The sequence below is a fragment of the Rutilus rutilus genome, assembly GCF_951802725.1.
Source record: "Rutilus rutilus genome assembly, chromosome: 13".
Taxonomy (NCBI): domain Eukaryota; kingdom Metazoa; phylum Chordata; class Actinopteri; order Cypriniformes; family Leuciscidae; genus Rutilus; species Rutilus rutilus.
The window spans coordinates 1547347-1571629 of record NC_140218.1 but is presented as its reverse complement, the minus strand read 5'-3'; the positions used below and the strand labels follow the sequence as shown (position 1 = coordinate 1571629).

Sequence of the window (24283 nt, the reverse complement as noted above, 5' to 3'; positions counted from 1 at the left end):
ACACTCCATTAACGGTCTGACAGTGTCATTCTTTTTAAGAGGCATGTAAATCTGGCTATCATCCGCATAACAGTGGAATGACATGCCATGCTTCCTAATTATTGAGTCAAGCGGCAGCAAATAAAGAGAAAAAAGAAGAGGGCCCAAAACTGAGCCCTGAGGGACCTCACACGAGAGAGGTGCAGAAGAAGACTCAGAGTTCCCACAGCTGACACAGAGAGTCCAACCTTCCAAATACGACCTGAACCATTCAAGCGCTATGCCCTTTATGCCCACCCAATGCTCCAAACGAGAAATCAGAATTTCATGGTCCACAGTATCAAATGCAGCAGTTAAATCAAGAAGCACAAGAACAACATAGTCACCAGAATCGGTAGCTAAATAGATATCGTTAAAAACTTTTAAAAGAGCCGATTCTGTGCTGTGTAGAGATTTAAAACCAGACTGGAAAACTTCGAGGATATTGTGGTCTTTCAAAAAAAGCCATTATTTGATTACAGACTATCTTTTCAAGAATTTTTGAAAGAAAAGGTAGTTTGGAGATAGGCCTGAAATTCGCAAGATCTGCAGGATCAAGACCAGGTTTTTTAAGCAGAGGTTGCACTACTGCGTGTTTAAAATTTTTAGGGACCACACCTGAGGACAGACTGCTATTAACAACTGCAAGAACAGATGGTCCTACAGTGGGAAAAACCTCCTTAAAGAGTCAAGGAGGGATAGCATCATGTGGAGGACCTGAGGGCTTCAAATTACCAACAATCTCCTGTAACACACACAAAGTCACAGGCTCAAACTTATCAAAGACAGCAGAGCAGAGGACAGAGACTGAGGGGTCAGTCAGAGACAATGACTCGGGCCATTATACTGGTTAAAATGGTAGATTTCTCAGGTTATAAACGTTCTTGGAAACATTTGCGATAATATAACATTGTTCTAAATATTTTAATCCAACAATCCAACAACCTGGGATAGTCCTCATGCGAACCCTATAATGCCACCCTATAAATTATTTTCTCGATCCGCCCCTGGTGAGGAGCAGGGCTGCAGGTGCAGTGTCAGCGCCCCCTGGCTGTGGAGCTGCAGTAGCCAAACAAACTCTTCCGGCATCTTGTGCATGTAGGGGTGCGGGCGCTTCAGGTCATAATAATGGTATGGAATCGGCTGATCCTGCAGGTCGCTGTCGAACGGCCAGAATCCGTAAACGTGAACATGCTCACACAGTTCCAGTGCAGTGCTGATTAAAAGGAATCCCGTGGAGAGGCGCACCTCCCGTATGCCACGCCACTTCCAGAACCGGTCCAGTGTCCGCAGGTAAGAGGGGCTGAAGAACACCACCGGCTGCTGAGGTCTGATTGGCTGGAGGACTTTGAGTGCTTTGATTGACGCTGATGTGCAGAACGTGTAGGCGAAGGCAGGAATAATGAGGGAGGCGTTTCCGTACACACTGACCCGCTCCACCAATGGATCCGGATCCTTCTCCAGGTTTTTGTATCTACAGAAGCACAGTTTTTAATAAACACTAATGACAGAACACTAGATGATCATATATGTGTATGCCAGGGAAATATGTCTCTGTTCCCCATCTGTCAGTCATTACTACGTTGTGTTGACTGACAAATGGGGTCTCACTTGGGAGCCCCTATCATCTCTGAGTTTTATAAAAACGGCCAATGGAATTGGTGACTGGAATTTGCATGCCAAGCCACTCCCCCATGCATATGGGTAAATAAGATGGCGGCCCACATCCACTCATTCAACCGATCTCTCTAGACTGGTGAAAAGGGCGCATTAAGCAGTGTTTCACCAGCGTGTTTGTAGTGCAAAGGATAAGGATAAGGAGTACCCTTAGAACAAGTGTCCAGGCATGTTGTTTTTTATTAAAACTGTAGTTACAATTTTATTTAGAAATAGCAATCAATAAAAAAAGATTCTGAGGGCAAAAAATTAACCTGAAAAGTCTTCATTTAAATGATAATCAAAGCTGTGTTTTTATTGGTGTGTGTGTGTGAACACTGACTGAAGCTGACTGGGGTTGATGGTTACCAGATCCGTCTTCAGTCCAACATCACTGTCATTAACTGTTGCCAAATTAAACCTGAAAGAGAGAGAAAACATCATATTAACAGGAAGGATGGATGAATACCGATGGATGTGTTGTGGTCAGTGTGGGAGCAAGGAATGATGGGATGCGTTTACCGTATGACAAAGTCTGCATTGTCAATCTCATGTCCACAGCTGCTGTTTTTCAAAATCCCACCGCTGCCGACCACAGCACACCGACCCAGACGCCGACCGGACCAGGGGTAGTCCTGCACACACACACACATACACATACACACACACACACTTGAATATGTGGTTTATGGAGACTTTCCATAGGCATGATGATATTTATACTGTACAAACTGTATATTCTCTCCCCTTACACTAACCCAACCATTACACATACCCATTACACAAAACTTTCTGCATTTTTTAATTAAAAACTTTAAAAAAACTGTTACTATGCTTTTAACGCCATTTGCGTTACAAGGACACAGGTAGTGTCCTCATAATGTTAGGTTAGGACACAGACTCAAACTGCAGGCAACAAAAGGTTTTATTCTTCTTCAAAAAGTATGGAGCTTATAATATGACAAAACGATTTGAATTTGAATTGTGTAAATTTGAATTATTTGCAAGTCTAATCTAACAAAATTGAATTTTAGGTGGTAGTTTAAATAGTTCTGAATTTGATTTTTTTTAAACGAATATTGAACATTTGAAATTTAACAAACTGAAATGTTTTTATGGCTGAATTTTATAGACGTATTTTCAAACAGCTAGTTTTTTTGTTCTGAATTCTTATACTGCAAAATTTCAAACTCAAAAATTCAGATCTTACAGAAAGTAGGTCACAGGTCATCCACAGGGAAGAGTAAAGGATCTCCGATAAGTCGAACAGAGCATTCAGGCTGCACTGCAGTAGTTTTCTGCCGCTAACACGGTGGTGGTTCAAGAGAATCTGTGTATCTTTCGTTCAGTCGTTTTTTTTATTTAATATTAAGAGTAGAAAAACGAGAAAACAGCTTGAGTATTAGATTTCTAATATTCTAGTAATAACAGTGCTCTGCTGCAGCAGTTGCACGGAGCTTACAAAATTTAACGCGTGTATTGCAACTATAGGCTACATTTAATTTTCTCATCAAACAACTAGACTAACGAATGGCTCGGTAAAACAGAAGAGCCTAGAAAGGGCTTTTTCTCTGTGTAGACCAGCAGTTGGTCTGAATTTGCTATAACCTATAGCAGGGGTGGCAATTCATGCAACTTTTTTAGAATTTCAAAATTTTATTTAAAAATAAATAGGAATGAATTTGAATGTATTTTCTGAATGTAATTTGACTTTTTTTAAATAATATATTATTCATATTCTTTTTTAATTATTTTTAACAGAACCTCAACTCTCGCGCAATTTAACGAGGCTAGCCTATTATTGACTGACAGGAGCTGCCGCTGTCAGGTTAACGTGAAGTTCGTTAGTAGGAATTATCATGGCAGAATCAAAGAAGCATACAGCTAAGTGCAAATATGAAGATGAGCACAGAACATTTTTATCTGAATGGGAGGATTTATATTTTTTTGTTGAACGAAATGGAAAACCATTCTGCTTGATATGCCAGACGTCGTTGTCGCATTTTAAGGCTTCAAATCTTGACATCACTCCATTCTACGGTGGCCCGGGAATTTCCCAAAGGCAGTGAACTTCGCAAGCACAAGGTAAACACTTTGAAACGTCAGTCAGAGAAGCAAAGTCAGCTTTTTCGGAAATTTACCAAGCATTCAGAGACAGTGACATTAGCGTCATATCAGCTGGCATGGAACATTGCTCGTGCAAAAAAAACATATCGTGAAGGGGAGTTTCTTAAAAAGTGCCTTAGTGATGTTGTTGCTATTCTTTGTCCCGAAAATGAAAATTTGAAACGTTCAGTAAAGGACCTTCAGCTGTCACGGCACACAGTTGAAGAGAGAATATCGGACATTAACGACTCAGTTGAAACACATTTATATTCAGATCTTCAGAAGTGCCGGTATTTCAGCATTGCTTTGGATGAGTCTTGCGATGTTCAAGATAAGCCACAGTTGGCGATATTTGTACGATTTGTGTCAGAAGACTGCACAATTAAGGAAGAGCTGCTTGATATTGTGCCACTGAAAGACAGAACCCGTGGCATCGACCTGAAAGAGACACTGATGGCTGTTGTTGAGAAAGCAGATCTGCTGTTATCAAAGCTAACAGCAATAGCCACTGACGGAGCACCAGCCATGTTGGGATCTGGGAAAGGCCTTGTAGGGCTGTGTAAAGCTGATGACCGTTTTCCTGAATTTTGGACATTTCACTGTATTATCCACCAAGAGCACTTGGTATCTAAAAAGCTGAACTTTGATCACATCATGAAACCTGTGCTGGAAATTGTCAATTTTATACGCACACATGCTCTCAATCACAGGCAGTTCAAAAATCTCATTGCTGAGCTTGAAGATCTTCCATCTGATCTGCTTCTTCTTCACTGTGCTGTAAGATGGCTGTCAAGAGGTAATGTGCTTTCTCGTTTTTTTGAGCTTTTAAATCCAGTGAAGCTGTTCCTCGCAGAGAAACATAAGGACTATCCTGAGCTACGTGATCCCCAGTGGATTTCGGACTTGGCTTTTTTGGTCGACATGCTGCATTATCTGAATGGCCTCAGTGTGGATCTGCAAGGGAAGTCAAAGATGGTGTCTGACCTGGTGCAGAGTATTTTCACATTTGTCAACAAACTCAAGCTGTTCAAGACTCATCTACAAAAGAGGCAGTTAACGCATTTTCCATCCTTGTTGAAGGCAAGTGGACAAGCAGCAGAGGTTGTAAATGGGACTACTGCACGGTATGCAACACTGCTTGAAAATCTTGAACAGAGTTTTGAGGACAGATTCTCCGGCCTACGCCAAAAAAGACCACAAATTTCATTTCTTATCAACCCATTCACTGCTGAATCAGACTGTTTAAAAGCCCCTTTAGTGGAAGATGAAGCAGCAACTCAGCTTGAAATGATTGAACTTTCTGAGGATGACTGAGGGAAGGAACCGTGGAGTTTTGGAAGATTGTGCCGAATGAGAGATATCCCAATGTCAAACAGGCTGCAGTCAAACTATTGTCAATGTTTGGGTCAACTTACATGTGTGAATCACTTTTTTCAACACTGAAACAAGTGAAATCAAAGCATCGCTCTGTCCTGACTGACACGCATGTGAAAGAATTACTACGAGTAGCCACAACTGAATACAAGCCGATAAAGATTGTGGAAGCCAAGGAGTGCCAGGTGTCCCACTGAGTCATGTAACCTTTTAGGTAGGCTGATACTATGACAAATTGACAACCATTAAAATCCATGAAAACTATTGTGTGTTATGTAATTAGTAATTGTAATAAGTAGGGGTGGAACGGTACACAGAAGTCACGGTTCGGTTCATACCTCGGTTCAGACATCATAGTTCGGTACGAGTTTGGTACAATGGAGGGAAAAGCAAAACAAAAATGCAGAAGGCAAGTTTTTGTATTGTGCATGTCTCAGGCTGTACCACCTAGTGTCATACAGTCTCTCCCCTGAGCTAGCTGCAACACCCTGCCCTGAAGTGTGTAAAGTAAGATGTAAACAAAATAAGACAATCAGCTATAAAACTGGAAATAAAGCATCTCTTATTTATGTGCAGACGCACGAGCGCAAGGGTGCGCATGGCAAAAATGTCAGCATTGCGGTGTGGGCGGTCGTGTGCGTTGGGTCAAAGTCCTTTTAGGCAAGTCGTGACACTCGGCCGCCATCTTGGCAACGCCTCCGGGCAGCTATTTCGGACTAACAAGACCAGGCTCCTATCTAAATGAATGGGCAGAGAGTCAGACTCAGAACTGCACTTTCACTGGTCACCGGGACATAAAAACTGCATGTATAGAAACAGCAGTAAAATATGATAAAATCGCTGAAAAAGTTTGATGACTTTGCCCCAAAATAAGGTTTAAAACACCTTTTCCCCCACAGGTTATACTTTTACTACGCATGCGCAAGGGTTCACGATACCAACTTCATTTAGGGGAGAGTGGGGTAAAATGAGCCATTGGGTAAGTTGACCCACCCCCTGTTTCTAGGCATCTATGCACATTTGGTGTCATGGGACCATACATTTTGAAGGACTCCATCATTTATATATTGCTGTGAAGAGAAGCACATGGGACAAGAGGGAACACCTTTTTTGCTTGTTAAAGTAAATTTTCTGCATTTCAGGTATATTAGCTATTTTGTCAAAGCAAATTGATCTAGGTCTAAAGTTGTGTATGGTACATGTTGGTGATTTGTCAACATTTAAAATCATGTGAATCATTAAGCTAAAGGTTATCCTGAATTGCTAAGCTAGGCCGTTTTTACCAAAATGGTGGCTATGGGGCAAAGTGAGCCAGATGATGTGGGGTAAATTGAACCAGTGGTTCAACCTTTTTGAAATGGAGAAAATCGACTAAATTGTGTTGAAATAAAATGTCTTTGTATAAGCAACATATTAAACTGCAATTAACATTTATATGCCCTAATATTTCATAAAAACGATACATTCGGCCGAAATACGAAAGACAATATTTTGTTGACTAGTTTTGGATAAATTATAAAGTTTTTTAAAATAGACTACTGCCACATCAAATAAGCTTTTGTTTAGCAATTTCTGCTCATATGTTGTTATATATATATATATATATATATATATACGCACAGTATTTATTTATTTTTTTGTCAAAAATAAAGTCATCAACTAAGATGTTACTAAAGTAGGCTATTTGTTCCAATGTAGGCTATATTCAAATAAATGAATACATATAGTAAAATGTAGGCCTATAATTTATTTTTTACAAAGAAAGAGTACACTTGAAATATTGTTGAAATTGTAATTGTTGTTGTAATTGTAATCTTTTTAATAAAATAGCAAAACATATATTTACAAGGTAGATGTAAGCTAAATCTTAAAAGGTCAATATAAGCCTTCTCTTTAAATTATTTGTATTGTGCTTTATATTAGTGACACATTTGGGGAGAAGATTTTGTTTTTTTAATAACCACGCATAAACATTATTCTCTCAAAAATACAAACATGTACATACATGTTGCTCACATATTATGGTAGCCCTGTTTTGTGCTAAATAGTGCATTTACACCTTTGCCATTAATATGTGTATAAGCAACTGAAAAAAGCACAAATGTCAGGGCATTTCAAAACATCCCAAGGGCCCCAAAAACACCTCAGACCCCAGAGGGTTAACATTGTTTAGAAAGGTAAGTGTGTTATTAAGTTATTATTTTAAAGAGGCAAGTTTTTTTATTATTATGCTTGCATAAAAAAGTGAAAGATAGGATGGTCAATTTACCCCTAGATGGCTTAATTTACCCACTGACTGGCATCAACTTACTGGGGTAAGTTGAGTCACATGAACACTTTTTTTTCTGAGGTCATATTTTCAAGGCTCTTTGTCACAGGTGCATTTTTTAATTTTCAGTTTATAGGCAACATCCCAAATTAACAGTGGATGTCTTCATTGTACTTCTGTCTTAATTTCCCTTGCCTTGAGATCCACATAAGTTTGCCCCTTGGCCTCTGTCTATCATGGCCTCCTAATCATCCCCATACACTGATTGGCTTCATCACTGTCTCCTCTCCACCAGTAAGCTGGTGTGTGGTGGGCGTTCTGGCGCAATATGGCTGCCGTCGCATCATCCAAGTGGATGCTGCACATTGGTGGTGGTTGAGGAGATCCCCCCTTCTATGTAAAGCGCTTTGAGGTCTCAGAAAAAGCGCTATATAAATGTAACAAATTATTATAAGTAAAAACTGGCTCATCTTACCCCACTCTCCCCTACGTCTCTATCCAGAATGCCGGTGTTGTGCATATTCAATGTCAATATTGTTCTCCTTTATTTAAATATAAGCAGGTTTGCACTTTATCAGTAATAACAATGTATTGTATAGATCAGTTGTTTTAACTATTCATTAAAATGAATCGGTTCAAAGGAGTCAATTGGACGTGTCATACGGTTGTGTGATTATCCCAGCAGTTAGGACATGGACATCCCACAAGGTTAGTGTCAACACAGAAAACATTACATCACTGGATAGGTTTTTTCGTTTATTTAGAGAGTAATTTTATGTCAGCTGAATGTACGGAACGCATTTCAGAGAAGATAAGGCAACGTATTTTAGCACAAATCACACCCAACGGTAATTCAGGAGGAAAAAAAAATCTCAGAATGCTCCAACATGAAACTTTGGTCTTCTGACCTTTTACCATCATGTCGTTTTATTTTGATTAATATGCGTGCGGGAGAGAGAGCAAGACAGCGCTTAATTTGGAGACGGTGAAGTCTTGTTTACACTTTCGCCGGGCTTCGGAAAGAGAGAGAGAGAGAGAGAGAGAGAGAGCGCGCGCGCGACCGGGGCTCTCTCTCTCTGCTTGTCCTTTCCATATGGTTCTTTCAATTAAATATGCGCCCTGTCACTGATCTTGCACACACAACAACTCGCTGTCCCCAAATCGTCTCCGCTGTCGCAAAACCTCAACTGTGCGCATGCGTCAGTGGAACCAGACGATAGGTTTAAATGTTTCCCGGCTTGACTGTTAAAAGCAGATGATTGGCTTTCCAGCGGGAGGGGCGGGACATGTGCATACAACCGCCATCTTTGCCGTTACGGGTTTTCCTTTTATAGTTCTATTGAGGATTGAGGAAGTTGCATGTCTCTTATATAAATTGTCTCTGGTTGGGTGCGCAAGGCCACATTTCGCGTGGCGGTGAGGTGCGCGGCTTTTTAGCGCACACGGCTCCGCATCCGAAGACGCACGACTTCGAGCCGAATCTGGCCGAGCATGTACATCTCACAGCACCGGCACCCAGTTCTTGCGTCTAAATTAGTTGCTTACATTAACAAAATGAGCCTACAATAGCAGACATAAGCCCTTTAAATAAAAAGCCATGTTTTTTAGCCAGCAGCCATATCACCCTGTAGCCCAAGACTGGTTGCCCACTGAAGCTAAGCAGGGCTGAGCCTGGTTAGTACCTGGATGGGAGACCTCCTGAGGAAACCAGGTTGCTGCTGGAAGAGGTGTTAGTGAGGCCAGCAGGGGGTGCTCACCCTGTGGTCTGTGTGGGTCCTAATGCCCCAGTATAGTGACGGGGACACTATACTGCCAAAAAGAGCACCGTCCTTCGGATGAGACGTTAAACCGAGGTCCTGACTCTCTGTGGTCATTAAAAATCCCAGGATGTCCTTCGTAAAAGAGTAGGGGTGTAACCCCGGCATCCTGGCCACATTTGCCCCTTGGCCTCTGTCCATCATGGCCTCCTAATCATCCCCATACACTGATTGGCTTCATCACTGTCTCCTCTCCACCAGTAAGCTGGTGTGTGGTGGGCGTTCTGGCACAATATGGCTGCCGTCGCATCATCCCAGTGGAGCTGCACATTGGTGGTGGTTGAGGAGATCCCCCCTTCCATATGTAAAGCGCTTTGAGGTCTCAGAAAAAGTGCTATATAAATGTAACTAATTATTATTATTATTATTATTATTAATTATTAAAAGGTTCACAAAACTAAATAAAAATGTTTAGAAATTATGTAAGATAACGTTAGTTTAGTTGTAGGTTACGTTCTCATATCCATTTTTTTTTCTAATGTCACAAGGAATAATCTGGTTTACACGATTCTTTTATAGTGTGGTTTTGGTGTACTAAAGTGTTGTTGTACTAAAATAAACATTCACGAGTGTACCTTACTTCTCACCGCTGATTCCTGATGGTTTAGAGGACAATTACACCGAGTCGCACCCTGTCATTTCAAAGAATAGTAGCCTACACCGGCGAGCGCGAAGTATAAATGCCTCGTCCATTTTGGGAGGTGCGCGCGGTCAGCAGAGGCTCGCGCTGCGGAGGCAGGCTAAAGTATAAACAAACCTATCTTAAGGCAGGGCTACAGATTACCTAAAGAACCCGCGTATCTAACAGTAGTTCTGCATTACATTAATTAATTTGCACGCAAGTTTTATTTATTTTTATACCGTGTATTCTCTGTGTAAATTCATGCACCGAACCGTGACGCCCGTACCGATTCGGTTCGATACGAATACATGTACCGTTCCACCCCTAGTAATAAGTAATACATTGTAATGTTATTGTTAGACACATCTGTTGTGTGGCTCTTTGCAGTGATGAGGGATTTTTTTTTTGGCTCATCATGCTGAACAGGTTCGCCACCCCTGGTCTAGTTGTTTGCTGGGAAAATTAAATGTAGCCTATAGTTGCAATACACGCGTTAAGTTTTGTAAGCTCCGAGCAAATGCTGCAGCAGAGCACTGTTATTACTAGAATATTAGAAATCTAATACTCAAGCTGTTTTCTCGTTTTTCTACTCTTAATATTAAATAAAAAAAAAACGACTGAACGAAAGATACACAGATTCTCTTGAACCACCACCGTGTTAGCGGCAGAAAACTACTGCAGTGCAGCCTGAATGCTCTGTTCGACTTATCGGAGATCCTTTACTCTTCCCTGTGGATGACCTGTGACCTACTTTCTGTAAGATCTGAATTTCTGAGTTTGAATTTTTGAGATTGAATTTTAGAAAACTGAATTTGAAGTTCCGAATTTCTTCATATTGAAAACTTGAATCTGTATTTTTTTTTTAAACTGAATATTTTCAGTATAAGAATTCAGAACAAAAAAACTAGCTGTTTGAAAATACATGTCTATAAAATTCAGCCATAAAAACTTTTCAGTTTGTTAAATTTCAAATGTTCAATATTCGTTTAAAAAAAAAATGTAAAAAAAAATTCAGAACTATTTAAACTACCACCTAAAATTACATTTTGTTAGATTACACTTGCAAATAATTCAAATTTACACAATTCAAATTCAAAACGTTTTGTCATATTATAAGCTCCATAAAAAAGGGAAACACAAAAGTCTGTCAACGACCCAGACAGGAGCTCAATATAGGCTAAACTAATTTAGAGGGACTCCCAGGGTAGCATCCTCAATAGATCGACGCAACGTCTGAAGAACCAGAACCAGAAGGTGTAGCGCAGCGACGGTCTGAAGCGGCAGGAGAATGGCGACTCTCAGGTAGTACGTGAAGGAGGGCAGAGAAAGAGGCAATCCACAAGCAGAGACTGAGAGCAAGGCCAGGGCTGAATGCAGCAGAACCGCCTGAAAAAGTCAGGAGGAGGTAGAGAAAAATAAAACAAAAAAAAGAAACAAAAGGCTAGCAAAAGGTCGAATACGACAAGGCAACTGGAGCAATAATCACACATAGCTCAAACAACAATCTGGCACAAGACAATACACACAAGGGGACTAAATAGGAGACAGAAGGAATTAATTGATACAGGATCAGGTGAGGGGAGTGAAACAATAACGAGGTAATGAATGGGATAACAAGGGGGCGGGGAGAGACACCGCAATGACAGAAGCCCATGGTGAACTGTCAAAACAGACCCACATGCTCCAAACAAACACAAAACCACAACAGAGAATGCAAGAACGGACAGATCAGCCCAGGGACGTGACACATAAGCCATGTTTACATTTTTATACCACATATTTGGGTCCTCATTAACCACACATACAAGCACACACATAACACATGCATGCACACATTAACATGCACACAAACACACACACACACACGTTGGGGTTTTTGGGGACTTTCCAAAAACATAATGATTCTTATACTGTACAAATTGTACATTCGGTAACACTTTAGAATACTGTATCTTACTTACTGCATAACTAATAAGGAATTATTGAGGAACTAATAGATAATTATTTATTAACACTTAAGTCACTACTGTTAACTACTAAGGAAGATGTGTTAACTAATTAGTATGTAATAGAATTGTATGATTGTGTTAAGTTTCAGTTAGTTAATCAATAACTAATGAATTATGTCATAACTCTTGAAGAACTATTATTAATTATTGGCCTATTCATTTTCAAAATTACCTTAGTAAATGTACAAAGGTAATTACTTGAAAAGTAAAAAGCACTGATCAATGTTTTTAATTTTATTTTCTAGCCAGTTTTAGTCATTCTTCAGCACTAATAAGAAAGATAAGTGCAGACATTTACTAGGCTTATATATTGATCTGCAAATAAGCAAACTTTTTATTTAATTACTTTTAACTTATCTATTTTACAAAGGTTTAGATAATACCGTTAATAATGTGTTTTTTACAGTAAGTTTGATTTGAGTCAGAAGTATGTGGTAATTCTGTATTAATTACTAATGAGTTTCCTATATTCTCACTTTAGAATACTGTTCCAGGTTCCAAGTAATTCCTGAAGAATTATCTAATAATTATTTGTTAATTACCAATTAATTTCCTTATATGTTCACTTTAGAATACTGTTTCAGGTTATAAGTAGCCTAATTCCTGGATAATTATTTGATAATTATTTATTAATTACTAATGAGTTCCCTATATTCTCACTTTAGAATACTGTTCCAGGTTCTAAGTAATTCCTGAAGAATTATTTGATAATTATTTATGAATTACAAATAAGTTCCCTATATTTTCAGTTTCCCTCAGTCATTGCCTCAAACATGAATTTACTCAATGGCATTCTATGCTGAGGAAACAGACACACACAGTACTGTATATAAAATATAAAAACTAATCTGAGGTTAGTTTTGTATGACTGTTCATTAGTAGTTACTTCTTAGTTATTTTTCTTGAACCTTAATTAGTAGATAATTAGTAGTAGTTCTTCAAGAGTTATGACAGAATTCATTATTTATTGATTAACTAACTGTTACTTAACACAATCATAAAAATATATTACATACTGATTAGTTAACACATCTTCCTTAGTAGTTAACAGTAGTGAAGAAGTAGTTAATGAATAATTACCTATTAGTTCTTCAATAATTACTTATTAGTTATGCAGTAAGTAAGATACAGTATTCTAAAGTGTTACCGTACATTCTCTCCCCTTACACTAACCCTATTCCTAAACCTACCCATCACACAAAACTTTCAGCATTTTTACATTTTCAGGAAACCTCACTTAGTGTGATTTCTAAGCTGTTTTCCTCATGGACACCAAAAATGTCCGGCTCAAAACTCTCTCACTCTCTCAAAATTACATACACAATCACTCACTGCCACAAACACACACCCTTTCTTTCTCTCTCTCTCTCACACACACACACACACACACACTCTCTCTCACACACACATTCTCTTTCACACTCACAAGAACACACACACAAACACACAAGCACACTCTCTCACACACTCTCTCTCTCTCTCTCTCTCTCTCACACACACACACACACACACACACACACACACACACACACACCTCAGGCAGCATACTGTGGAGTGCTGCATTCATTTTGTATGTTTTTGTTGTGCTTGTTTCATATTGGATGGATTGATTGATGGCTGTGTTGCTTTTGGTGAGAATGAATGATCCTGTGGCGTTACAACAAAACTGCAGCCGGATTCTGTCATAAACACAGAGAGAGAGAAAGAGAAGAGTTTATGAGGATTCATATTACATAATCATCTCTATTAAAATGACCCAGTTCAGTATGCTACGATTTATTGTTTGAACAGTTTTACAAGCTTGTCTCTTTAAACACTATTTAAACATTACGTTTGATTTTGCCAGATCGGTTCAAAACCATTTCACCTGTACTCAAACAATGCTTTCAGATCATACACACATCAGTCAATATATAAACACTACAGATCATTCATTAGACTCTACATCAAAAAAACGGAGAACAGCATCCATAGATTACAGCAAATAATCGTAATCTAATATCATATATAGTAATTGCAAATAGTAAGAAGAAAATATTGTGTACTGTATGAATGTTACGTGCTGCTATGTATAATCCAAGGAGCAAAGAACGGGACATACATTTAATTAACACAAGGAGCAAGAGCATACATACAAACAACTAGCATCACATTAAATACTGGACAAGGAATTTAGGAAAACTCAGGGCTTATATACACAGGGAAAACAAAAGGAGCTAAATGAAACGCAGGTGAAACTAATCAATAACTTTGGGAGCAAACTGGCACTCACTAGAAAACTAGGTCAATTAACAATGACAGGGAACACAGGCAAACAGGACTACGTTACATTAGTCCCTTCTCCCGGAAGACACATCATAACACCATAACAGTGCAGCTGAGGAGAGAGGGTGGAGACTGTGGAGGAGGACTACAGCAGGTGAAGAGCAGGAAACCTGGGGAAATAACAGAGGGAGAGATCAGGGTGCCGATGATGGTGAGAGGAGTCAGGAGCAGATAAGTGGGGAGCCAGAGCGCAGTCAGGACACTGGCCCACGGGGGCATAGGGGGAGGGAGGAGCCATGGTGGAGGCTTGGCTGTTGACACTAAGAGGACGATGGACAGAGATGGAGACGATGGAAGTGAAGTCCTACGTGCAGACAAAAAGCCAACGAGAACGGGCAACACAGATGGTCCTGGAGGCTGAGCCGCAGTGAAGAGCGTCAGAAGTGGATCCAGGGCATCTAAAGGACTGAGGTGTAGCCGTTGGGACTGAGGGCCGAGGTGGAGCCGGAGGGAAGGCGGAGCCAGATGGAGCCGAAAGGGTGAAGAGACGGAGTGCAGCGGATGGCTCGGGAGTCCATGGTGCAGGCAGGACGACATCTGACCAAGGCGGAGCCAGAAACGGAGGGACAAGGGAGCCTGGTGGAGCCGCAAGGACGATGGAGTCTGGTGGAGCCGAGGGAGGGAAGAGCTCAGGTGGAGTTGACAGACCGAGGTGGAGAAAAGGTGTAAAGGTGTTTCTCCTGAAGTCCACTATCATCTCCACTGTTTTGAGCGTGATCAGCTCCAGATTGTAATGACTGCTCCAGACAGCCAGTTGTCCAGCATCCTGTCTGTATGCAGACTCGTCAATGTTGTGGATGAGAATATGTTGTCGACTGTGTTGTGGGCGGGGCTTCCCTTCATGCCTTCTTACTCCACAAGCAACCCCACATGGACGGACGATTTAGCCGACTCATGCACCTGGTCAGACTTCTCTTGTGCATGGGCTCCGGGACGAAGAAGGCCTTTGGCGTTGGCTCGGGCTCATGCTCCGCGGTGGACATGAATTAGATTTATTTTTATTACAGTACTGTGATTGACAGTATACTGTATTGTATTGCTAAACCAAGTTCCTGTTCAATTCTTTGGATGTTTGAACTTTTCTTTTCTAATGCTTTTCATCTACTGCAAGATCTCTTTACAGTAGTGTAATGAAAATAAACTTTTGGTTGAATTTCACTGTATCTGTCATGTGGTTGAAGGAGAGAACCCAAATGCAGACGATATGCAGACACTCAAGGTTTATTATGACACAAAACAGAAAACAAAACCCACGAGGGGGCAAAACAGGACTGGAGGGGAATTCACCTAGACTAAGACTAGATAATAAACAAAGACTGGACTCTGACTTGACAGGAAACAAAACAGCAATACAATCTCTCAATTCTCATAAAACAGGATTCAGACGAAGTACTCACAGGACAGTCACAGAGTTATACACGCAATGTTTGACACACAATGATTGACAATGTACCGACACAGGACAGAAAACATGAGGGGATTAAATAGGGAGCAAACTAATCAGGAACACAGGTGAAGGTGATGATAAAATAATTACAAGATGAGATAACAAGGGGGCGGGGTAAGGTGACAAGACAACGCAAGCACACAGCCCAAACAAATGGCCATGTGCTTACACATAAAACATGAGTCTGCCATGATCCTGCCTCAAGACAAGAGAAGATCTGGTACACGAAGGAAGAATCATGACAGAACCCCTCCCTTAAAGGAGAAGTTCACTTTTAAAATGAAAATTCTGTCATCATATACTCACCCTCATGTTGTTTCAAACCTGTATGAATTTCTTTCTTCTGCTGAACAGAAAAGATGATATTTAGAAGATTATCAGTAACCAGACAGTTTTTGGGTCCCATTGACTTCCATAGTATATTTTTTTCCTACTATGGAAGTCAATGGGACCCAAAAACTGCCTGGTTACTGATAATCTTCTAAATATCATCTTTTCTGTTCAGCAGAAGAAAGAAATTCATACAGGTTTGAAACCACATGAGGGTGAGTATATAATGACAGAATTTTCATTTTAAAAGTGAACTTCTCCTTTAAGGAGCGGCTTCCAGACGCTCCCTAAGGGAACATTAAACACAGGACAAGACCGACTGTGACATAGACACAAACCAACAATACATGACAAAAACTAACAATGGCAGACACGAATAAACTATAACAGGGTTGGGATGGAACAATAAAAACAACAAACAAGGAAGGGGAGGAGGAGGAAACACTGAGTCCATGGGGGGAAATCCAGAGAGGGTAGGTGAGGTGGGAGTACTGGAGGGAAACACAAAGTCCTTAGGGGGCAGTCCAGGGTGGATGGATCTTCGGTGGAGGGCTGAGGACGGGGAATCCGGGGGGACTTGGCTGGAGACGAATGAGGAGATGACTTGGGGGAAACAGTCCGGGGCTGGGCAGCGACAGGGGTGACAGGGAAAATACATGGCAACTTGGCAGGAGACTTGATGGGGGCGACAGGGGGCGACGACACAGGAGACAAAACAGGGGATGAAGCGGGTGACTGTGGGACAGGATCCTGTTTGAGAGGACAGACGGATCGGACTGGTCCCTCTGGGTCGATGACTCCAGACTGCGCTCGACTCAGAGCAGACTTCCGAACAGGACTCAGGACAGGAATTGATTCACTTGAATCTTCCATACTAGATACATTAGGTTCACTTGACTCGGGAACAGGACTCCGAACAGGACTCCGAACAGGACTCGATTCATTAGAATCATTCAGACTTGACCCATTTGATTCTCTTGAATCCTTTAGGCCTAACACACTAGACTCGTGAGAAGCGCTGTCTGATGTCGTGGGTTCGTGACTTGAAAGTAACCTGGGTCTGGGTGGCATTTCAAGGATCTTTGCAAGAGCGGTCAGATAGTCAGATAAGGCTCGAGCAGCTAAGACGACAGGCATCTCCTTCTGGGCAGAAACTGCTTGCAGAACCTCTTTAGCGGCTAAATCAGCCGCAACTCTCTCAGCGGGCTCTGGGACAGCGCTTGCAGTGGCGGGCTCTGGGACAGCGCTTGCAGTGGCGGGCTCTGGGACAGCGCTTGCAGTGGCGGGCTCTGGGACAGCGCTTGCAGTGGCGGGCTCTGGGACAGCGCTTGCAGTGGCGGGCTCTGGGACAGCGCTTGCAGTGGCGGGCTCTGGGACAGCGCTTGCAGTGGCGGGCTCTGGGACAGCGCTTGCAGTGGCGGGCTCTGGGACAGCGCTTGCAGTGGCGGGCTCTGGGACAGCGCTTGCAGTGGCGGGCTCTGGGACAGCGCTTGCAGTGGCGGGCTCTGGGACAGCGCTTGCAGTGGCGGGCTCTGGGACAGCGCTTGCAGTGGCGGGCTCTGGGACAGCGCTTGCAGTGGCGGGCTCTGGGACAGCGCTTGCAGTGGCGGGCTCTGGGACAGCGCTTGCAGTGGCGGGCTCTGGGACAGCGCTTGCAGTGGCGGGCTCTGGGACAGCGCTTGCAGTGGCGGGCTCTGGGACAGCGCTTGCAGTGGCGGGCTCTGGGACAGCGCTTGCAGTGGCGGGCTCTGGGACAGCGCTTGCAGTGGCGGGCTCTGGGACAGCGCTTGCAGTGGCGGGCTCTGGGACAGCGCTTGCAGTGGCGGGCTCTGGGACAGCGCTTGCAGTGGCGGGCTCTGGGACAGCGCTTGCAGTGGCGGGCTCTGGGACAGCGCTTGCAGTGGCGGGCTCTGGGACAGCGCTTGCAGTGGCGGGCTCTGGGACAGCGCTTGCAGTGGCGGGCTCTGGGACAGCGCTTGCAGTGGCGGGCTCTGGGACAGCGCTTGCAGTGGCGGGCTCTGGGACAGCGCTTGCAGTGGCGGGCTCTGGGACAGCGCTTGCAGTGGCGGGCTCTGGGACAGCGCTTGCAGTGGCGGGCTCTGGGACAGCGCTTGGAACAGCGCTTGGGACAGCGCTTGCAGTAGCGGGCTCTGGGACAGGCAGAGACGAAGGACGGGAGACTCCCCTCCTCCTCCTCTTCCTCCTAGGTCGCGGAGCGGAGGCCGTAGTCGGACTAGCGACTGGTTGGAGAATCTCTGCGAGGTCCGTAGCAGGCACTGGGAAGACAACCCCAGGAAGAGTAGACTCCGTCGAAGAGGACTCCGAGGCAGATTCCCACGATAAGCGTCTTCCTCGCTTTCCGCAGAGGCTGACAGACGCGGTGGGTGTCTCGGGTGTAGAGGAGTGAGCTTGGTCCCCCAGCGAAGCAACAGCGAGAATGCGACCCTCCGGGATCACTGGAAGCATGGCAGATGAAAACCTCGTGGAACCCTTTGGCTCTCTGAGACAAGCAATCCACCATTGCTCGAAATGGGCGCAGAGTAAGCTCCTCTCGTTCAGACAGAGGAGGAGGAGAGTTGAGACCAGCGATGAAATAGCGAGAAACCAGGATCTCAGGCAGGAAGAATCTCTTCTCTTCAACAACTTGGGCATACCTCTTCAGGGACAACTCACCCTGCGGAGGGAATGGAAGTTTTCCATTTCTACTGTCAGCAATGGCCAACTGCCACCATCAGTCTTGGTCCATCGGCTGTGGTTTAGTGGGAGAAGACACACAGTCTGCTGGGTTCTTCTGTGGTCGGTACATTCTGTCATGTGGTTGAAGGAGAGAACCCAAATGCAGACGATATGCAGACACTCAAGGTTTATTATGACACAAAACAGAAAACAAAACCCATGAGGGGGCAAAACAGGACTGGAGGGGAATTCACCTAGACTAAGACTAGATAATAAACAAAGACTGGACTCTGACTTGACAGGAAACAAAACAGCAATACAATCTCTCAATTCTCATAAAACAGGATTCAGACGAAGTACTCACAGGACAGTCACAGAGTTATACACGCAATGTTTGACACACAATGATTGACAATGTACCGACACAGGACAGAAAACATGAGGGGATTAAATAGGGAGCAAACTAATCAGGAACACAGGTGAAGGTGATGATAAAATAATTACAAGATGAGATAACAAGGGGGCGGGGTAAGGTGACAAGACAACGCAAGCACACAGCCCAAACAAATGGCCATGTGCTTACACATAAAACATGAGTCTGCCATGATCCTGCCTCAAGACAAGAGAAGATCTGGTACACGAAGGCAGAATCATGACAGTATCTGCACCCCTCTATTTGTTGTATACTGTATTAGACATTGAGCTGTAAAATGATTCCTGCTTGCCAAACAGAGGTTTTTATGACAGTGTTATACTCCAACGGCGTGGTACAACGAGCACACTCGGGCCCTTAAGAGAGCAGCCAGGAAAATGGAGCGCAACTGGAAGAAAAAAGTGATAATAAAATTTCGCATTTCATTGATAGAGAGCACGATTGCGTACAGAAAGGCCTTAAAAGCTGCTAGATCTGCTTATTTTTCAACCCTCTTAGAAGAAAACTAACAAAACCCTAGGCATTTATTTGAAAAAGTGTCTTAAAACAGTGTTTAAAATAAACAGTGTTTAAAACAGTATTTATAAACAGCGTCTAAATTAACGAGAAATAAAGCTTCAATCCCAGATGTTTCCAAGCAGCACAGCAGTAATGACTTTATAAACGTCTTTACTTATAAGATTCATAATATTGGAGAAAAAATTATAACTATGCAGCCGTCTACTACAGTATCGCATCAGACAGTGCATTGTAGTCTCCCTGAGGAAAGATTTGATTCATTCGTTGCTATAGAAGAGGAAGAATTCGTTAAACTCGTTAAATCATCTAAATCAGCAACATGTATGTTAGACCCTATACCGACTAAGCTACTGAAAGAGATGCTCCCAGAGGTCATAGATCCTCTTCTTAATATCATTAATTCATCTTTGTCATTATGTAGCGTTGCGGTGCGAGTGCGAGAGGATTGAGAATGGTTTACCACACTTTTAACAGAAATGGCAATATATGATCGACTACGCCACCCCGGAAAACCAGGGAAATAGCCCTAAGGGCACACAGGTCCGTTTTGAGTGGGTGGGTGAGAGGACACGAGTCGTATATGTAGAAGTAGAAAAGTTGTATTTTGTTCGTCAATGTTGAATAATAAAATAGCTAGAAACTTCAAAGTTAAAAACTCACATTGGCATTATAATAACTGAACACCATCAATTAGCATCTACTCATACACACACAGTAAATAACAAACTCAATTTATAGAAACTATTTTGCCAAGAGCAGAGGTATCTGGAAGTCCAGGCCGGCTGCCAAATTGGAAAACAAACCCGCCCAAATAATCCACTACAAATACCCACACACACGTGAAGGGTTAAATGCCAGAAGTAAACCACACAGACTTAAGAACAAACCATATTTGGGAGTTCCTGAAAGATTCTGTCTTCTACACAGTATCAAACTCTGTTATCCTAAAATACCAAATGTTTCATGAGATGATTCCAGTTGTCTATATGCACTAGTGTTGCTCAAACTTAACTTCTTGGTTGAAGGACATAAAGACGGAGGAATAAAGAAATTAAAGGAACTGAACAAACAAGTTGTTCCTGTTGCTCAATTAGCATATTATCATGCCAAGATCATCAGTACGATCCCCATCAGACTGAGAAAATGTAAACCTTGAATGCAATGCAAGTCACCTTTGGATGACCTGCCAAATGCATAAGCATGAATGTAAAGATGATAAAGACACACCTGTTTAGCTCCTGCTCAGTTTTGTTTGATTTGTACGGGCAGCTCATGAAATCTGACAGCTCCTGCGTGAACTTCTTGAGTTTTATACTGAGAGGGAAACAAAGGCATTTAATTAAATGATCAGTTCTTTGAAATATCAGGATCGCTGGTTGATCTTCATTCTCACGCACCTTTTGGCCGGTTTGATAACGGAAAACTTGCGTCTGAGTTTTTCGCAGCGCAGCTTCTGAAGCGCCTCTGTCATCGCATCTCTGAAAGAAAAAGAGCAAATGTCATTTTTTTTGCTGCTCATTAACTTTCCTCTAAATGATCAACATAATCAAAAGTGCCGATAACCCTGTTGCACACAATCTATTACATTCTTGTTGCGCCTGTAGGTTCTGTCTAATGGGTTCCTCCTCACTCTTAAAAATAAAGGTTTCAGCAAATATACATATTTACTTTCAGCAAAGAACCCTATTCTTTTTAATTAACTTTTGGCTGGCTATCAAGGGTTCTTAATGTTTCAGTACCAGTTCTTTTCTACAGACCTATAAGAGAATCAAAAGTTCTTTGGAAACTTTACTGGCCACAAATGTGACTATTTATTTCAGGACCATTTAACCTTTTCGAATCATGTCCATGATTTATGTGTGTGTGTGTGTGTGTGTGTGTGTGTGTGTGTGTGTGTGTGTGTGTGTGTGTGTGTGTGTGTGTGTGTGTGTGTGTGTGTGTGTGTGTGTGTGTGTGTGTGTTCACATAGCAAGTGCCAAAACCATTTACCATTTACTTTTCTGTTTCGTACCATTCCAATGAAGTAAAAAAATTTGAATAAATAAATAAGGAAAATAAAATAAAAATGACTGCAGAGCACCAGAGGGTTAAGTGTTGAACAGTTCTTCTTGAAGAGCAGGATGCACAATTTCAGCTAGAACATGCCAATGATAAAACATATTATAACCCTAAATTCTCAATGAAATCAGATGATTGCTCTATAGGAATATTGATTTAGTACTTTTAGTAGATTTCAGCAAGACTTCTCCTAATGTTGAACACAATGCTCAAAAACATCATTGCACTAAAACCAGCCACTGATGATATTTGCATATCATATATTGGCAGCCACTTATTTGCATGCATTTTTTCCTTGTTCCAGAAGGAAAACTCCAGTTTCATCCACACAAACATTCCATCTGAACAGAAAACAAGGTATTTGATATATTAGCACTCAGATCTAGGCCTACTAATAAATCAATACAATAATTGATTTATTTTTTCCATCGCAAAATGTAATGATATTATTGCCAGGTCTTTTAATACACAAGTAATACAAGTATGTCCAACTTCATCTGTAGACGACAGCAAATGTCAACTCCGCGATTAAATAATGTCACAAAATATAACTATATTATAGTCCAGCTCTAATCTGATAAACGCTACAATAAGGCATTAAGATGTTACAAACATTTTCTGGAATTACTTTTGCTGAAATAGCCTATACAGCACATGGTTCAAATATTTTCACCGCACTAAACTGAAGGATTTATTTGAAGCACGATAGAGTGAAACACCTTTATCTCTGATTCAGTCCTGAACAGCTCTACTCTCCTGCGTAACAAATCTAAAACATTTCTATTCTGATTAAAATTATAATGACGTTTCCATCTAAACTAATGACATTTAAATATCACTTGTGTGTTTCTTAGACTCTTCAGAAAACAATTTAACAACTTCATGACAGCATGCACAATATACAGTCATCAGTTAGAATAAAAATAAAAATAAAAATAAAAATAAAGCACTTATTAAGACGCAAATCTTAAACTAGTCATACACTTTAGGCTAATTAAAAACCAGCAACACAGAGCCCGATTTGAATTCATTTAAATAGCGTTTATTGAATTATAATGAAATATTGAGATAAAAGCGCTCACCTGGACGAGTGTTTGTCGGGTATGTAGTAAAACACCACACACACACCCTGAAAGATGATCAGGACCATCAGCAGTGTGAAGATCCACTGGAGAGACCCCGATGCCATCAGAGAGTTTGTGAGTGAGTGAGTGTGTGTGTGTGTGTGTGTGTGAGAGAGAGAGAGAGAGAGAGAGAGAGAGAGAGACACGCAACTTGTCTCCGCCCCTCTCAAACTCGCTCTTCTCCTGTAAAATGGTCATAATGATTTTAAACCCGATACTGACTGTAATTTGCGTTGTGCAATTTTGTCAAGTGAAGATGCGATTTTATTTTTTATTTTTGTAATGTATTTGACTGGATTGCCTTTGTCGAGAACGGTGTTTAGATTATTTTCGAAGTATTGACGCATTATTTTATCATAAGCCCAAACAACAATAATATCCGGAAAAGCCCTAAACACGCAGACATTTGCAATCCAGTGTAGCCTACTACTGATTCACAATTTTAATGGCTTAGTTTTAAAAACAGGTGACAAGCAACGGCGCAACAACACATTGTGGTTAAGGGTGTCACTCAGCCTTCATGGGTTCTTCGTACGTCGCTAACTCACTTAGCTGGATTTGATTGTTGGCGATTTGGCATGATCTTGGATTGTTTGGTTCTTCAATTGCTGCCATAGCAACATGTGCGCAAACTTAAACCTGCTCGGGAGCAGGCTTATTTCATGTTAACAGGATTAGATCCCGGCTTCATAAGCGGAGCTGATACGGGGAGTCCAGCGCAGCGCGATAGTGCGCTTTCTTTCTGAGATATATATTTTTTCTCGTGATTCGTGAGATTGTCGTTTTTTGTCGCTTTTATGTTTAAAAAACAGTTTTATTATTATTATTTATTTTTTGGCATTTCCAAGCCACTTAAGACCCAATGTTGTAGGCTAAAGCAGTTTTTTTTTTTTTTTTTTTTTTAGGCTATCATAATTTTTTATGAAGATCATCGAATCATGACCATGCCGATTACAGATATGTCACTCAGGCTTCACTAACTGATTGGTAACAAAATGGCCAGGATCTGTGCATGACTTAAGAATTTTCAGAGATTCACATTTATGCACATTATTTGAAAGTGGTAAGAAAAGTTCCACAATTAAATATCAAGCTCACTGTATTACATACACTTATGCTGATCCTAACAGAACTGCATTTCTTCATAGGTGATTATGACATGTTCCTGCCTGCAGACAGGTGTTTTATGACCCCATTCCCTGACCCAAACCAGTTACAATGCAGCTCTAGCCAGGACAAGGGCACACAATGAAATGAACTTTGGCTAACTAAAGGGAAGATTTCAGTGTCTGAAAAGTCTGAGGGTTGCACACCTGACAGGGCCTGGGACATTGTTGCATGTGCCAAATTACACAACATTGCCAAAAAAAAAACACTTCTCATTAAATGTTTAATAAAATACAAATATGCTTAGTTCCTTGAGTTTTATTTCAATTGTTCTTTGTAAAGAAAAGCCAGTGGTCAAGTGATATTAGACACATGCCTCATGCAACAAATAAA

At 41.6% G+C, this 24283-nt stretch overlaps 1 protein-coding gene across 1 annotated transcript; it reads right to left on the bottom strand.

The window, feature by feature from the left end:
- Window positions 1-999: 999 nt before the first annotated feature.
- Window positions 1000-22848, bottom strand: LOC311302369 (alpha-2,8-sialyltransferase 8E-like; the record flags this gene model as incomplete). Its single annotated transcript, XM_084428185.1, has 7 exons — window positions 1000-1492; window positions 2018-2095; window positions 2197-2309; window positions 13406-13550; window positions 20829-20915; window positions 20999-21079; window positions 22742-22848. The coding sequence occupies 7 exons, from the start codon at window positions 22846-22848 to the stop codon at window positions 1000-1002; spliced, it is 1104 nt and encodes a 367-aa protein (XP_084284311.1).
- Between the last annotated feature and the right edge of the window lie 1435 nt (window positions 22849-24283).